Genomic DNA, 17,182 nt, shown 5'->3' on the forward strand with positions numbered 1-17,182 from the left:
ATAAACTCCTGTACTGACACTATGCTAACACGCGGACATATGCACGTATAAACTCCTGTACTGACACTATGCTAACACGCGGACATATGCACGTATAAACTCCTGTACTGACACTATGCTAACACGCGGACATATGCACGTATAAACTCCTGTACTGACACTATGCTAACACGCGGACATATGCACGTATAAACTCCTGTACTGACACTATGCTAACACGCGGACATATGCACGTATAAACTCCTGTACTGACACTATGCTAACACGCGGACATATGCCCGTATAAACTCCTGTACTGACACTATGCTAACACGCGGACATATGCACGTATAAACTCCTGTACTGACACTATGCTAACACGCGGACATATGCCCGTATAAACTCCTGTACTCACGCTATGCTAACACGCGGACATATGCACGTATAAACTCCTGTACTCACGCTATGCTAACACGCGGACATATGCACGTATAAACTCCTGTACTGACACTATGCTAACACGCGGACATATGCACGTATAAACTCCTGTACTGACACTATGCTAACACGCGGACATATGCCCGTATTAACTCCTGTACTGACACTATGCTAACACGCGGACATATGCCCGTATAAACTCCTGTACTGACACTATGCTAACACGCGGACATATGCCCGTATAAACTCCTGTACTGACACTATGCTAACACGCGGACATATGCCCGTATAAACTCCTGTACTGACACTATGCTAACACGCGGACATATGCACGTATAAACTCCTGTACTGACACTATGCTAACACGCGGACATATGCACGTATAAACTCCTGTACTGACACTATGCTAACACGCGGATATATGCACGTATAAACTCCTGTACTGACCCTATGCTAACACGCGGACATATGCACGTATAAACTCCTGTACTGACACTATGCTAACACGCGGACATATGCACGTATAAACTCCTGTACTGACACTATGCTAACACGCGGACATATGCACGTATAAACTCCTGTACTGACACTATGCTAACACGCGGATATATGCACGTATAAACTCCTGTACTGACACTATACTAACACGCGGATATATGCACGTATAAACTCCTGTACTGACACTATGCTAACACGCGGATGTATGCACGTATAAACTCCTGTACTGACACTATACTAACACCGACTGAGGCACTGGTGGTTCAGTGTTAGAATTCTTGCCTTCCATGCAGGAGAGCTGGGTTTAATTCTCAGCTGAAACATCTCATGAGCAGCCGCTACACGTCAGTGGAGAGCTGCATGTTGCTATGATGTGAACAGGAGCCCTGATGGCACAGTAGTTAAGCCCTCAGCTGCTCACCAAAAGGTCGGTGGTTGAACCCCATCCAGAGGCTGTACAGGAGAAAAGACCTGGTGGTCAGCTCCGGTAAAGACTCCTGCCTAGGAAATCCTGTGGGACAGTTCTACTCTGTCCTATAGGGTCACTGTGAGTTGGAATCAACTCAACAACAACATCATGATGCAAACAGGTTTCAGCAGAGGTTCTAGACTAAGACAGACTAAGAAGAAAGGCCTAGCGCTCTACTTCCAAATATCAGCCAGTGAAAACTCCATGGATCACAAAGGTCCAATCTGCAACTAATCATGGGGATGGTGCGGACCAGGCAGCATTTCATTCTGTTGTTCACAGGGTCACCGTGAGTCGGGGGCTGATGCTACTGCTGCTAACGACAACAACAACAGCAGCTGATAATGAAGACGTGCACTCAGGTCTGTAAATCTCAAAGTTCATGCGATGTGCTGCACCATACAAACCAAGAAGTGCAAATTGTAAGAAAATGAAGAGAGGACTTGGCTCTGAGAGGAAACAACTGTGCTTCTACTGCATCTAGTTTTGGATAATCGGCTGGATTTTCAACAAACGTCAAGAATAATTTACTGTGTTTGGTTAAAAGACTACTGAGTGAAACACACCCAGTTATGATTCAAATATCAATAAGGCTTTCCTTTTGCTTATAAAATTTATATTTACAGTACAGAGTGAAGAGCAAGGTACTGAACACGTAGGGAAGCAAAGTCTGCCTTCAAACTGAATTACCTAAATGGTCACTCCTTGGCCAGACTGATTCATTTTTAGAAGGAAAAAAAAACTTAATTTAATATAAAAGATTAAGACAAGATGGTCTACTCATGCATAGGCGAAGGTGAATCTGCTGTTAGTTGTCACCAAGTCAGCTCTGACTCATGGCAACCCCGTGCACAAGAGGACAAAGGGTAGCCTGGTCCTGCATCATCCTCACAATGTAGCATGTTTGAGTCCATTGTTGTGGCTGTCACGTCAACCCATCTCATCAAGGGCCTCTCTCACCCTTGATGGCCCTACTTCAACAAACATGATGTCCTCCTCTAGCGATTTATCCTTCCTGATGAAATGTCCAAAGCAAGCAAGTTGGATGATGCTCTGTTGTGATCCATGAGTTATCACTGGCTAAGTTTCAAAGCAGATCACCAGGCCTTTCTTCGTATTGTCTTAGTCTGGAAACTCCACTGAAACCTGCCCATTATGGGTGACCCTACTGGTATTGGAAATACTGGTGGCATAGTTTCCAGTATCATGGTAACACACAAGCCACCACAGTACAACAAACTAACAGACAGGTGGTGGGAAGGTAAAGCAGCTCCTCATAATTTATTACTGAAAATTTTCTAAAAGCTCAGACAGAAGGAAAATAAAGAGAAATGAGTCAAAGTAGTCCTAAAGTGTCACAGGAAAAAAAAAAAAATTTGAGGAGCTTAAGTACATTTAGAAAAGCTGAATTAAGATCACTGGGCTATATGATAAATGGGTGTGGTTTTAAGCCACTCAGTTCATGGTCATTATTACAGCCAACCCCCCCCCCCCAAAAAACACAGCGCCGTTGAGTCGATTCCAACTCATATTATTACAGCAGCAATTGAAAATTAACACAATTGCTTACTGGTCTCATGAGCCTATGGCTTCTCTCCCTTGTTAGAGTTTAAGCCAGAGCTGTGTCTTATATATTTTAATGTGTTCCCTTCACAGCTTAGCATGAGTCTCTGTACAAATCTGGCCCTCAGCTACATAAACCAGAGACTCCATCAGCCTGAGACCAGAAGAACTAGATGGTGCCCGGCTACCACCAATCATCACCCTGACAGGGAATACAACAGAGAGTCCCTGACGGAGCAGGAGAAATGTGTGGTGCAGAACTCAAATTCACCTACAAGACCAGACTTAATTGTCTGACTGAGACTAGAGGAACTCCAGAAGACATGGCCCCCCGGACTCTCTGTTAACCTAGAACTAAAACCATACCTGAAGCCAACTCTTCAGAAAAAGATTAGACTGGACTATAAAACATAAAACAATACTCGTGAAGACTGTGCTTCCTAGTTCAAGTAGATACACTAGACTAAATGGGCAGCTCCTGTCCAGAGGCAGGATGAGAAGGCAGAAAGAGTAGGAGCTGCTTGAATGGACATGGGAAACCCTGGGTGGAAAGGGGGAGTGTGCTATCACATTATAGGGATAGCAACTAGGGTCACCTAACAATATGTGTAAAAATTTTTGTATGAGAAATTAACTTGAGCTGTAAACGTTCACCTAAAGCACAATTAAAAAAAAAAAAAAATTGGTCCTTGGCCAGGTAGGGACTGGAGTGGCCAGAGCTCACGGCCTGTTCTCCTCTGGCTGCAAGCAACCCTACCAGTATTTCTCTAAAGGCACTGTATAAATAAGATCACTTTCTATTTGTGCACTGAACAAAGCCAAGTTAAAAAAACCACTCAGTCGTGTCCGGTTGATTCTAACTACGGTGACCTCATGTGTGTCAGAGTAGAACTGTGTGCTCCACAGAGTCTTCATGGCTGTGACCTTTCGGAAGTAGACTGCTAGGCCTTTCTTCTAAGGTACCCCTGGGTGGACTCAAACTGCCAACCTTTCAGTTAGTAGCCAAGTGCTTAACCATTACACAACTTGGGCTTGCCCTCCTCAGCGCACTGGTGGTGTGTTCTGGTTGCCAGGTACTTGTTTGGGGAGAAGCAGAATACTCCTCAGGGCTCTGTGTGGTCAGCTGTAGCCCACAGGATACCAGAGCCCTTGGGAGCCATAAAGGGCCTGCTGGTTGCTGTGTAATTGTCCTTCCAGCTGGTCCTGGAGCTGCTGAGTAGCGTTGGTGGTGGTGTATAAGTGCTTGACACGAGGCCTGAGTCTCCCTGGGCTCTCCTGGGAGACTGTGCTATATGCCGTTATGACTGCTTTTATAGTAAAGAGCCAACACACTCAATGGACGGAAGAGGAATAATTCAAAAGTCTGCCTGCCCATGTTCACGAATATCATCAAGTCAGATGGAAGATTCAACAGATGACACAAGCAGGTAAAGCCCTTGAGTCACCAGGTGGGAGCCCTGTCCACAGAGCTTACAGATCTGGGGTCTGGCAGCATATAATGACTATCTCAGCAGGTTCACCTCTTCACTTGGGGATGTGGCGGACATTCTCTACAAGCAACAGAACAGTGAGCCCCTAGAGCTCCACATCCTGGAATGATGGCTGGACTTCAAAAACAGAAACAGGCACTTGAAAATACATCAAACCCCCTTCAATCCCAAGCGATCCATGAACACAGATGCAAAAATCCTCGACAAAATTCTAGCCAATAGAATTCAACAACATATCAAAAAATAATTCACCATGACCAAGTGGGATTCATACCAGGTATGAAGGGGTGGTTCAACATTAGAAAAACAATCAATGTAATCCATCACATACATAAAAGACAAGAACCACATGATCTTATCAATTGATGCAGAAAAGGCATTTGACAAAGTCTAATACCCATTCATGACAGAAACTCTCAGCAAAAAAAGAAAATGGGTATTTGCAGTGCTGTCCAACAGTGCTTTCTGTTATAATGGGAATGTCCTATACCTGTGCTGTCCCATACACGGCTACCAACCACAAGTGGCTGTGGAGTGTTTGAACTTGGCCGGTGCAACTGAAGAATACAATTTTAAATATTATTTAGTTTTAATTATCTTACATTCAAATGTAAATAGCCACATATGGCTAGAGGCTACCATACTGGACAGTTTAAACTAAACTGTCTCATCTGTAAAATAGGAGATGAAATAATTCCAAACATCCGTTCCTGCTCCGGAAGTCTATGCTTTGTACTGCTGACCTCTCTGCAAGATAGGAAGCACTGACCAGGAGACCAACAGCATATGGAGACACAACTCCTCTTCTGTGGGCACAGCTGTAGAACTACCAATGTCATTCTGTGCAGGAAGCACTTGTTGAGATCTACATACACAGCAAGCCCTGTGCCAGACACTGCAGCAGCTGTCAGAGGGGCAAGATGGCTCCCGGAGAAGAGGCACCCAAGGCATGAGACTGAAGAATGGGGGCTATCTTAAGAGGCAGAAAATATACTGGGTACAGTATAAAAACAAAACAAAATCCAAACCAGTTGCCATCGAGTCAACTCCAATTCATGGCGACCCCATGAGCATCAGAGTAGAACTGTGCACACAAGATTTTTAATGGCTTATTTTTTTAGAAGTAGATCACCAGGCCTTTCTTCCAAGGCACCCCTGGGTGGGTTTCAACCACCAACCTTTCATTTAGTAGTTGAGCACTTACCGGTTTGTGCCACCTGGGACTCCTTTGTACAGTATAAACAATGGCAAATAAAGAGAGAAGGAACATAGTGTGACCAGAGGATAGAGGAACTCCAAAGCAGAGGGGAAATATAATGTGGTTTATAGAAAACCACTTTTAGTCAACTTTTAAGAATGTGGCTATTGCGTTAAGTAAACGGAACACATATGCTCAGTGACTCTGCAGCAGGAAATCCTGGAACCCGTCCCCTTACACATTGGCAGTCACTACGTGACTTGAATTATGTATCACAGCTTATTAAAGGCTGGTGAATCTCCGCGAACCTTCTAAAAACCACTACCGTGTATAATTTAAATGAGTTATAGCTCAATAAAGCTGTTATAAAAAAAGAAAAAACACCTGATGAATGCTTGTGGCTGTCAGGTGCCGCTGAGTCAGTTCCAACTCATAGACATGATAACCAGTCAATATAAAGGCTTGATGTGAAAAGAAGTACTTAGATGAACCCCTCCAATCCCCTGTGGAATGATAGAGGAAAATCCCCCAATTTCTGAAATGTTAAAAGTAAAATTTTAGAATTGATGAAATAAAGGCCGGAGAGTGAAATTCAGGCAGGTCTACCTGGGAAGCCACCTATGGTGACTTCAACACTGCATTCCCCCAAAACCGCATGATGAGGTGGGCTCATTTACACGGTGCCGCCCAGGCCTTTAGGAAATGACCGTGAGGGTCTGGAGACCTACGGCTGAAATGATGAACACATACCTCCTCCAGGCTGAGCTGCAAATACTCAAAGATCCTGTACGGATTTCTTCTGCACGTTAGCCTCTTTGATTGCACCGACTGAAGGGAAAAAAAAAAAAAAAATTAGAACAAATGGAGACATTACGGGTCATACAGAAGAGGCTGCATTTTAAAATTTAAAATTCCCAAGATCTACATGCTGTTGGGTAAATGTAAAAATGAAAATAAATAAATAAATATTTTTTTTATTCTGGTAAAAATATATGTGACAAAACATTTTTCATTTCAATACCTGTAAAAGACGAATTTTTAATACTAACGTGGAAAAGGAAGTTTTGCTTTTTACTACTACTACTATTTTATTTCCTTTTTTTCCACCCATGAATTCTACCCCTGGTTAGAACATTCTGTTGGTCATGTCAATGTGTTGCTTCTTTTTTCAGCCAACTGTACCTTACAAGCATGCATTCTTGACGAGATAACACAAATCTCATTCTAAAGGTTACATAGTATTTCTTCAAAGGGCTGTTTCATGGTACTATTTAGCCATTCAGATTGTTTTTAATTTTTTAGATTATAGATAATCCCAGGGTAACTCTGTCTCTACCACCCATCTATCAGTTTGCTGTACCATGGCGGTTTGCGTGTTGCTATGATGCTGGAAGCTAGGTCACCAGTATTTCAAATACCAACAGGGTCAGCCATGGTGGACAGATTTCAGTGGCACTTCCAGACTCAGATGCACTAGGAAGAAAGATCTGGAGATCTACTGATTCGATGGCAACTAACAACAATGACAACTATCTCTACAGTGAGTCCCTAATAAAGTGGTTCTTACTGTTTTCCAGTGCTTCTCTCGTGATGACATCTGCACACGAGACCCTCCGCCTTGGGCATACTCAAGATCATGTGTGACTACCACTGTATTTCTATCAAGTAAAGAGAGAATATTAATAAACCTGCTTTAATTTCTATATACATTTTAAGTCTGGTCATTCACAAATTTGATGTTCTAGTTGTAACAGTCCTCACATCTGATGCGCCCCAGGACTGGTACCCAGAGTCTCCTGGACCTCTTGGAGCATTTGCAGTGTGGGCTTCTGCACAATTCTCACATGTCCCGGTGTTTCCTAAATGTCTGCTCCCAGGCACTAGTAAAGGACACTGCAGCTAACCAACATCTCAGCTGGCCCAAAGCAGGCGGTTTTGGGGGAATAATCTGATTTCTTCAACTTACTTCCTCGCTTGGTGTATCCTTTCCCATGCTCACATCACTAACCACTTCTTCCACAAGCACGTACTCATGATCAGTCCCCCTCTCTTTGGCAGAAAGGAGACCTTCGTGCCAGTCATCCTCCGGCTGAGAGCCACGTTGGAGAATGAGGTTATCATGGTGGCTGCACCGGACATGGGGCAGGGGCGCAGCTCCATCTACCGTGAGTTCATCAGAGCCATTTGTAGTTAGAGCGTCCTGCCTGGAACCATCCTGCGGGTACGCAGATGGGTTGCTCAGGTCCTCCACATCATCTGACTCTCCAGCGTCTCCATTCATCGCAGAAAGTTTCTCTCTACCCGCCGGGCCTTCCACGTCGGGGTCCACTTCAGAGCTGAGCTCACTCTGCAAATGAGTCCCTCTGTACCTTTGCAAACAAGGGTGCTCGAGTGACTTGGTGTAATCCTGCAGGATGCTGTGCACAGCACTTTCTTCCTGCCCCTGCCTACGCAGGAGCTCTGCAGCCCATTCTACGCTTCGCTGGTACCTGCAAAACGGACAGATGGTTGGTAACAATACCAGAATCTCCAAGGTTAAAAGACCAACTACAGGGACAACAAAGCATACGAAAAAGACTGGAACGCCAGACTCCAAAATGTCCACAGCAGTTTCACTGAGGGGTCGGTTATAGGCAAATATTTTTTTCTTTACATCTTTCTGCAAAAAGTATGTATTACTTTTCATAATCAGGAAAAAAACTGGCTGCCCATAAAATAGCAGGCTGTCCTTTTGCCTGTCACACGGCCACTGATGCATACAGTTAAGAGAACTTTCACTTGAGAGACCTAAAAAGAACCTTTGCTCTTCCTATCACCTAAAGCATTGGCTCTTATAGGCTTCCTGGGTCTATAAAACCTGGTCTATGAACCTCCCTAAATTGAATACAAACTTGTGCATCAGTATGCATTTCTTTGGAGATGGGATCCACAACTTTCACATCAAATTCCTTGACTCAGAAATGTGAGAGAAGCACTGAATTAAAGGGTCAACAGCAGAGGATCTGGAACTGAGAGAGAGCGTACACAGGTCGCTGCTGTGCTCTGCGCCATCGAGAGGTCAAGGCAGACACAAGTTCAAATCCTCGCCCTGTCATGTTCTCACACTAGCAAGGTGGCCCTGCCTTGCTGAGGCTCACTTATGAATCTGCAAATCAGGGACAACTGCACCTGCCTCACAGGCCCGCTGCAAGAATTAAAGGGGAAAAGACATGTAAAGTGCTTAGCATGTAATAAGTGCTCAATAAATACCCAGATGAAGATGGACTAAGAAGAAAGGCCTGGCAATCTACTGCCGAAAACCAGCCAACGAAAACCCTACAATCACAACGGTCTGACCTACAACCCATCATGGAGATGGCGCAGGACTGGGCAGTGTTCTGTCCTGCTGTGCTTGGGGTCACTATGAGTTGGGGTACAACTCAACAGCACCTAACAGCAAAAACAACAACCATGTTATTGTGGGACTTCATGGGCTTGAAAAATACTCAACTCGACTTAAAACACATCACACTGAAAAACCGTACATGGTAATTAGCTGCTCTTTGAGAGCAGGGCTGTGATGTGAGGAGAGCAGCCCAAGAGATCTGGGTTCTAGAGGAAGCTCTTCTGGGTGATTCTGGATTAGCCACCTAACATCTCTGTCTGCTCTTCTGTCAATGTCAGGACCACACCTGTATTCCTGCCCCCTGATGATCTCGGGGGCTCATGAGGAAAGCTCCAATGGCACAGTGGGTACAAACGCCTGTCAGAGAAAGCCTCTGAGTAAGGCTGGCAGTGCTGAAGAGACCAGGCACATAGATGACTAATACTATGGCACACAGGTCACAAAGTAGGTGTCCTCTCGTTGGCTGGCAAGGCCTCTAAAAGTCAAGTCCAGCTGCGATGAACCCCAAGCACTGCTGGAGAAGTGGCAGAAAGAGAAAGGAAAAAGCTAGAAAACATCAAGGGGAGAGCGACAGATGGAAAAGGTGGCAGTTACAATTACAAGCAGTAATGGGACCGATTCAAGGCAGCAGGAATACCCAACGGTCCCATCTGAACATGCCACAGCTTCTCCTCCTCCACCAGAGGGTGCTGGCGCTCACCTCAGGGAAGGTCCTCGTCACCGGAGGACAACTGCTGTTGGAAGGAGGCCAATGAATGTGAATCCCAGCTTACTAAGTGCCTGTCATAATTGTTTCTGTACTATTCACTCTGAAATTCTCATCCGTGTCTCATGCAGCATTCTGATCTGTTGCTACGTGTCAGGTCTCCCACTCTTGTCGTTTGTTATAGTAATACAAACTCAAAGCAAATCGATGGCAAAATGAAAATTTGAATCTTGCAAAAGATACAGGATTCATGAAGTTGATGAAAAGTAATCAAATTACACACACGGTGATTTGAAAATGAGAATCTGGCAGTCAGGTTAGTCAAGCACTGAAGAGAACATCGACCAGGGTGATGACACAAGAAGGCACTTCCAAGTGTTGGGGAGGAGGAGAGGATGTGTGAGTGGGCACTGAGCTTCTAAGAGGCCCGCTGATTGGTGAACATGTCATCTGTAACTCTTGCTTGCTAGTGCATCCTGGTAACTGAGGGTCCTTGGAATATTCTGAATACTCAAATGGCAAAGACCTTCTGGACTATGTTCAACAAATAACGCATAAGAGGAGGAGTCAAAAATTGCTCAATTGTTAGTGCTTACAAAGGGCCAACCTTCGGTTAGATGGCCATCTCCCTGTCTAAAACCTCTCTGTCCTTTCTGCTGGCCTGGTTTGGGTACAGTTCTCACAGGCAGGTTTCTGCTCTGTTTCTGAACCCTAACTCTGTTCCAGCACCCTACTTACACTGCAGCCCCTCCTGGGATGTGGGCTCTGCCAGGTTCTTCCCAGGCCCTTCCCACAGACATAAGTCCTACGGCTGACCCCTAGCCTGGGGTCTAGGGCCAGAGCAGCCCTTGAGACATCCCTGGTGCTACTGCTTACCTGCCATTGCTCTGGCCAAGGGGTTACCCAGCATGTAACCAAAAAGGAGCTGTCAGATTTGGACAGTGAGTGCTAGAAGCAAGGTGAAAAATCACTGCAGACTTGAGTTGTTTTAGAAGGCATCATGTAAGAGCTGAGACTTAGGCTACACCTCAGAGACAGAGGCTTTGGACCTCATATTTGGACAGCTGACCATTTTAGTCAACAAAATCTTACCATGGGATGGAGGGGTGAGGCAGGTATGGTCCCTGCTCTCAAAGAGCTGACAGTCTAAAAGGGGCAACCGACATATGATACTTTATGCAATAAATGTTGGGCAATTTACCCAAGGCAATGCAGCCCCTTCCATTCTGTTGTGCTCCATACAGCATCACGAACAGTACCAAAGCCAACTCAGTGGGAACCAGAGGGGCAACACCCAACTCGGCAGGGGAGGGGGTGAGAAGAGAAGCTGCCAGGAGAGGGGCCCTTTAGGCTGGATGGTAAGGACGTGCAGCAATTAGCCAGGCTGTGTGTGTGCAGTAGGCCCCTGGGTGACGAAAGTGGTCTGCAATCGCCTGTTAAGGTGAAGGCTGGCATCACGGAAGAAAGGTCTGGTGATCTGTTCCCATAAAGATTACAGCCAAGAAAACCCTATGGAGCAGCTCTACTCTGTCACGTGGGGCTGCCGTGAATTGCAGTTGACTTGATGGCAGCAAGTGCAGTTTTCATTTTTGGTTTGGTGTGTGTATTTAGGGGATTAGGGAGAAATGGTCAAGGAAGAGGGAAGAGCGAGCATAAACAAAAGCCCAGAGGAAGGAATTAGGGCTGTATAGGATGGACGAGGAAAGGTGGAACCTCTGGGAAAGTCTCCTTTTCTGGCACGATGCCAGTTCAAAAGCTAAGACTGGGCATCTCAGGACTTAAATGCATTACAGCTATAGGGTTGCTATGAGTTGGAATTCGCTCAATGGCAATGGATTTTTTTTTTTTTTTTTTGGTTTCACAGTTTATATTTTGGAAGGGAGTAAGTTGGCAGAGGACTTAGTTTAGGGTTATTTATTTTTTGTTGTGCTTTAAATGAAAGTTTACAATTCAAGTCAGTTTCTCGCATAAAAACTTAAACACACATTGTTATGTGACCCCAGATGCTCTCCGTACAATGTGACAGCACACTCCTCCTTTCCACCTTGTATTTCCCGTGTCCGTTCAACCAGCTCCTGTCCCCCTCTGCCTTTTCATCTCACCTCCGGACAGGAGCTGCCCAAGTCGTCTCATGTGTCTATCTGAACTAAGAAGTACACACCTTACCAGTTACCACTTTATGTCTTATAGTCCAGTCTAATCTTTGTCTGAAGAGTTGGCTTCAGGAATGGTTTTAGTTTTGGCCTAACAGAGAGTCCAGGGGCCATGTCCTCTGGGGTCCCTCCAGTCTCAGTCAGACCATTAAACCTGGTCTTTTTACTAGAATTTGAGATCTGCATCCCACTTTTCTCCTGCTCCACCAAGGATTCCCTGCTGTGTTCCCTGTCAGGGAGGTCACCGGTGGTAGCAGGGCACCACCTAGTTCTTAGCTCAGGATTACTTAAAAAAATAAATTCACTTAATATACTTGAAATATGACTTAATCACATTAAATCCACACAGTTTTGAAGGACACATCTACTACAAAAAAAAAAAAAAGATGTGGACTGCCATATCAGAACTAGCTACTTAAAAACAGATTTGATCTACACCACAATTTTGACCAAAGTCGAAGTTCATCAAGACTTACTTCTTTGAAGTGATTATGGGCAAGCTTGTCCTCAAATCTGTAACAACAAAAAAGCTTTATTAGTTCAGACAAATTTTCCTTAAGGGTCAAAATACCGAAAATCTAGAAAAGACGAAAGAGTTTCAAGGTTCACAAAACTGCACACCTGGAAGATTCTTTAACACTGCTCACTCAGCGGGGGCAAACACTTCATACGCCACCGCCCCCTGTACCTGCACCCCAGCAGCAGCTAACCAATCCTGTCCGTTTTCTTGCTGAGCTTAGATGTGAACTCAAAACCCTTCTCAACCCAGCACTGCAGGTCAGCAGGGACAGCGTGCTACCTCTGAATGCTCACTCCCTCAGCTTTCAGATTGGAATTCTGAAGCCCTAAATGCGGCTGACCCAAAGCAAAGCTACTCTTCCCACTCCACTGTGCTTCACAAGGAGCCTTGGCGGCACAGCGGTTAAGAGCTACGGCAAGCTATGGCTGCTCACCAAAAGGTCCGTAGTTCAAACCCACCAGTGTCTCCTTGGGAACCCTATAGGGCAGTTCTACTCTGTCCTATAGGGTCGCTATGAGTCGGAATCAACTCGACGGCAATGGATTTGGATTTGAGTGTTTCGTAAAGCATTTTCAGTGAAAGCACTAATACGTGTACATAGAAAGGTGGGGAAAGTAAATTTACGGGCCGGTTAGTTTTGGATGGGGACTGAAAGTTCTGGGTTCTAGTTACGGCTCTGGGCTGCTAGTGCAAAGAGTCTTTCCACCTAACGTGTTTAACAGGTCACCTACTGGTCTGAGTTTTAGTCCTGGTCCTTCCTAACTCTGCCTTTGGCAAGTCATTTCTCCTTTCCCAAACTCAACCTCATCTCTGATGGGTTAAAGCCTTGGAATAGATGATGCTTCAGTTTTAAAACCATAAGAAAGTGAGTTTACTTCCTACCTCCTCAGGAATTTGTTCCCTGTGTCACAACCTTCTTCCTCTGTAATTCAACGACAATTGAGCAAATTTTACTAAAAGCCTTCTATGTGCTAAGCATTAGAGATAGAGAATAAGATAAAACCTTTCTCCTTGAACTACTCAGTCTAGTTAGGGAAATAGACTAGAAACAGCTGGTTCTAACCGAAGACGATGTATAACTGAGTCAAGTATTATAAAGTGACTAATTAACTTTACTTGGAAAGATTAGGAAAAAATACAAAGAGAAGGGACAATTGAGCTGGGCTTTGAAAATAGGAGTTCACCAGGTGGCCAGTGGGGAAACAGGGAAAGGAAACCATGCAGAGAGACAGCAAATGAATGGCATATTCCCAGAATGGCAAATAGCCCCAGGTGACTAGAGTACAAACAGAAGAGAGTGATTAGAGATGAGTGTGGAAGAGTAGGTTGAAGCCAGATTTTGAAGAACCTCCTAAAATAGACATTTGGGATTTATTTCTTCAGTGTATTCTACAATATTAAAATTCTGTTTCTTTGGCAAAAATTCATTTCCTTCAAATCTCTACCAATATTTAAAATGAGTTATTATACGGTTCAAGACAAGATTCTAAATAGTTAAGAGTATTATACTATCTGAAAACTTTCTGTGTTTTTGCAAAATATTAATAATCGTTGAAGCTGGGTGATGGGTACTGGCAGGGTCATTATACTAATTGCTTCCCCCCCCCACTGCTTTTTACCATGGAGAATCTCAAACATACACATAAGCAGAGAGACCAGCACAAACAAAAAAAATCCCACACTAAGCTTTCACAATTAACCACGGCCAATCCTGCTTCATCTGTTCTTCCACCCACTCCCTCGGCCCCCAGGTTATTTTGAAATTGATCCCTGATGTCATAGCATTTCATCACTAAATATTTCAGTATATAGTTCTATAAGGACTCTTCTTTTAAAAAACCTAACCATAGTATCATCATCACACTGTAAAAACTGAGCATTGTCTGAAAGCGACTGGAGAAACCACGAGAGTTCAGCCCTCGGCCACCTTTTTAACTCAGTACTGAAGTCACTCCTGAAGTTCACCCTTCGGGCAGAGATTAGACAGGCCTATAAAACAAACAGTAACACATGTAGTTCAACAACATACACAAGACTAACTGGGCATACCAGCCCAAAGGCAAAGACGAGAAGGCAGGGAGGGACAGGGAAACTGGACGAACGGAAATGAGGAACCTGATGTCGAGAAGGGGAGAGTGTTGACACATCGCAGGGCTGGCAGCCAATGTCACAAAACAATTTCTGTATTAATCGTTTAATGAGAAACTAATTTACTCTGTAAACTTTCACCTAAAGCGCAATAAAACAAAAAAACCTGAGCATCAATTCCTTGGCATCATCCAAAATCTAAACATTGTCTTATGTTTTTCTTTTTTCAGAGTTTATGTGAATCAAGATCCAACTAAGGTCCATATGTTGCATTAATTAATTGATATGTCTTAATTTTAATCAGTGGGTTCCCCTCCATGATATTTTTTCCCTGTAATTTATTTGCTGAAAAAATGGATCATCTGTCCTGTAGAACTTCCCCCAGTGTGGTTTCAGACGATTATATCCCCACTGTTCTGTTAACACAGCGCTACTCAAAGTGTAAGGGGCCCTGGTGGTACAATGGTTAAGCACCCAGCTGCAAACTAAAAAGTCACCAGGTCAGATCGAACCCACCAGCTGCTCCACGGAAGAAAGATATGGTCGTCTGCTCCCATGAAGATTTCAGCCCTGGAAACCAGTTCTACCCTGTCCTATAGGGTCACTATGAGTCAGAATCAACTCAACGGCACACAGCAATAACAACTCAAAGTATATGAGGCATTAGTAGTTCGGTGGTAGAATTCCTGCCTTCCATGCGGGAGACCTCGGTTCAATTCCTGCCCAACGCACCTCACCCGCCGCTACCACCCGTCGGTGACTGGAGGCTTATGTGTTGCTTTGATGCTGAACAGGTTTCAGCAGAGCTTCCAGACTAAGACAGACTAAGAAGAAAGGCCTGGGGATCGACTCCCAAAAATCAGCAAAAGAAAACCCTACGGATCACAAGGGTCCAACCGCAATGCATTGTGCGTGGGGTCGCCACGAGTCGGGGGCTAACTTGACAGCAGCTGACAACAATGAAAACAACTCAAAGGGTAGCCACAGAGCAGATGCTGGTCCTCAAACTGCTTGTGGACAGTCCCAGAAGAGACGAGGAGCCTGCACTAATTTCTAACCAACTGTCTCACTCCACATACTGTTTTGTTCAGCAGACTTTATTTTCACATCCAGACTTTCCCGGAGAAGGAGGTTGTGTACAGACTTCCACTCTGGTGCAAAGCTCTTATCTCGCTGCACTCCTGTATTTGAACAGCACTGGCTTAACATGGGGCCTTGGTTGCTCAGTGGTTAAGAGCTCAGGTTGCTAACCAAAAGGTCAGCAGTTCGAATCCATCAGCCGCTCCTTGGAAACCCTATAGAACAGTTCTACTCTGTTCGATAGGGTCACTATGAGTCAGAATCGATTTGACAGCAATGGGTTTGGTTTTTTGGTTTTGGCTTAACATGTTCCTGTCACCTGTATTTCCTGTGAATTGGTGGATCTAGAGGCTTGATCAGATTCAGGCTCAATTTGTTGGGAAGAAAGTATAATACATAAGTGGTGCTTCCACTAAGAAGACAATGTCTTCTTGTCTCTCAGTATGTTGCCGCCAGTGCTGATCAACGCCTACATCTATTAACTAAGAATGTTACAGAAGGGTGTTATTCTAATGCAAGTATTCCTTCTTCATTTATTGTCAGGGATCCTTCTATAAAAAGAAACTTCCTCTTATTAACTATTTGGTTACCTTGAGGAAAAGTTCATATAGAAAAGACAGAATAAATGCTGGATTCGTTCCCTTTATTTCCCAGTTTTGAAAAAGATGAATTGGTTCCTTAGCATCCCCAAAGGTAAACATATTTCTTTTGGCAGTGAGGCAAGAAGATTTAAACCTTTTTTGGTATCATTATGAATGGATGAATTTTTAAATCAACTGCAGTTATTATTCTTACTGATGCGCAAATGTTTCTACCTCCTGCCAGCAGGGGCCTCTTTTGAAACAAGCCTAGTGGTCTTTGACAGCTTTCTTGCTTTTTGGTACAAGATGTTCCATAACAAAAACCCTGGTCGTTGACCACACTAAAACCAAAAAACCAAAAACCAAACTCGTTTACTCATGGCAGCTTCATGTGTTACAGAGTAGAACTGCTCCATAGGGTTTGCTTGGCTGTCATCTTTACAGAAGCAGATTGCCAGGCCTTTCTTATAAGCACTGCTGGGTGGGTTCGAGCTGACTGCCTACCGCTTGAGCAACTCAAAGACCTTCAATTACGCCAAAATCTGCTTTGTCATATAATACACACACCACAGTCTTAGAATACTACTACCAACATAACCACCAACAGAATGATCGCTGAACACAATTTAAAAGCTTTTATTTTTTTTTGCAGCTCTTTCTTTCTTCAGAGTCTATGGGAGGCTAATTGCTTGGATAGCTTCCATTCTTTAGGTCTCCCATCTGCCCCAGCCCTGGACTCTGGACCAGACGCCTATGAGCAAACATGATGCAAGCAGAGCTTGAAAGGCGCTGACACACGGGGGCTTGTTCTGGACCCTCCATTATCCTCACAAGAACATGGCTGGGCTAGCCTGCTATAGGATGAGACACATGGAGCCACCCTCGCCCCTTATCCTAGCCAAGACCATCCTAGTCCAGCACACGGACACAAGTAAGCCCAGCTGAGAGTGACTGGCTGATCCACAAGTGACCAGATGGAAGTGTCACTTCCAACCAAGATCAACAGATCTACCCAGGTAACCTGAAGACTTGAG

The 17,182-nt window shown here is 44.5% G+C and overlaps 1 protein-coding gene across 3 annotated transcripts in view; it reads right to left on the bottom strand.

Moving 5' to 3' along the window:
- TSEN2 (tRNA splicing endonuclease subunit 2) overlaps nucleotides 1-17,182 on the bottom strand; it is a 61,355-nt gene that overhangs the window by 31,186 nt on the left and 12,987 nt on the right. For all 3 annotated transcript variants that reach the window (XM_003409749.4, XM_064274871.1, XM_023547896.2), the window contains exons 4-6: nucleotides 12,356-12,392; nucleotides 7,602-8,124; nucleotides 6,386-6,463 (exon numbers count right to left, since the gene is read on the bottom strand). In XM_003409749.4, coding sequence (XP_003409797.1) covers nucleotides 6,386-6,463; nucleotides 7,602-8,124; nucleotides 12,356-12,392 — 638 coding nt within the window. The remainder of the gene's footprint in view (nucleotides 1-6,385; nucleotides 6,464-7,601; nucleotides 8,125-12,355; nucleotides 12,393-17,182) is intronic.

The sequence above is a fragment of the Loxodonta africana genome, chromosome 22 (genome assembly GCF_030014295.1).
Source record: "Loxodonta africana isolate mLoxAfr1 chromosome 22, mLoxAfr1.hap2, whole genome shotgun sequence".
NCBI lineage: Eukaryota > Metazoa > Chordata > Mammalia > Proboscidea > Elephantidae > Loxodonta > Loxodonta africana.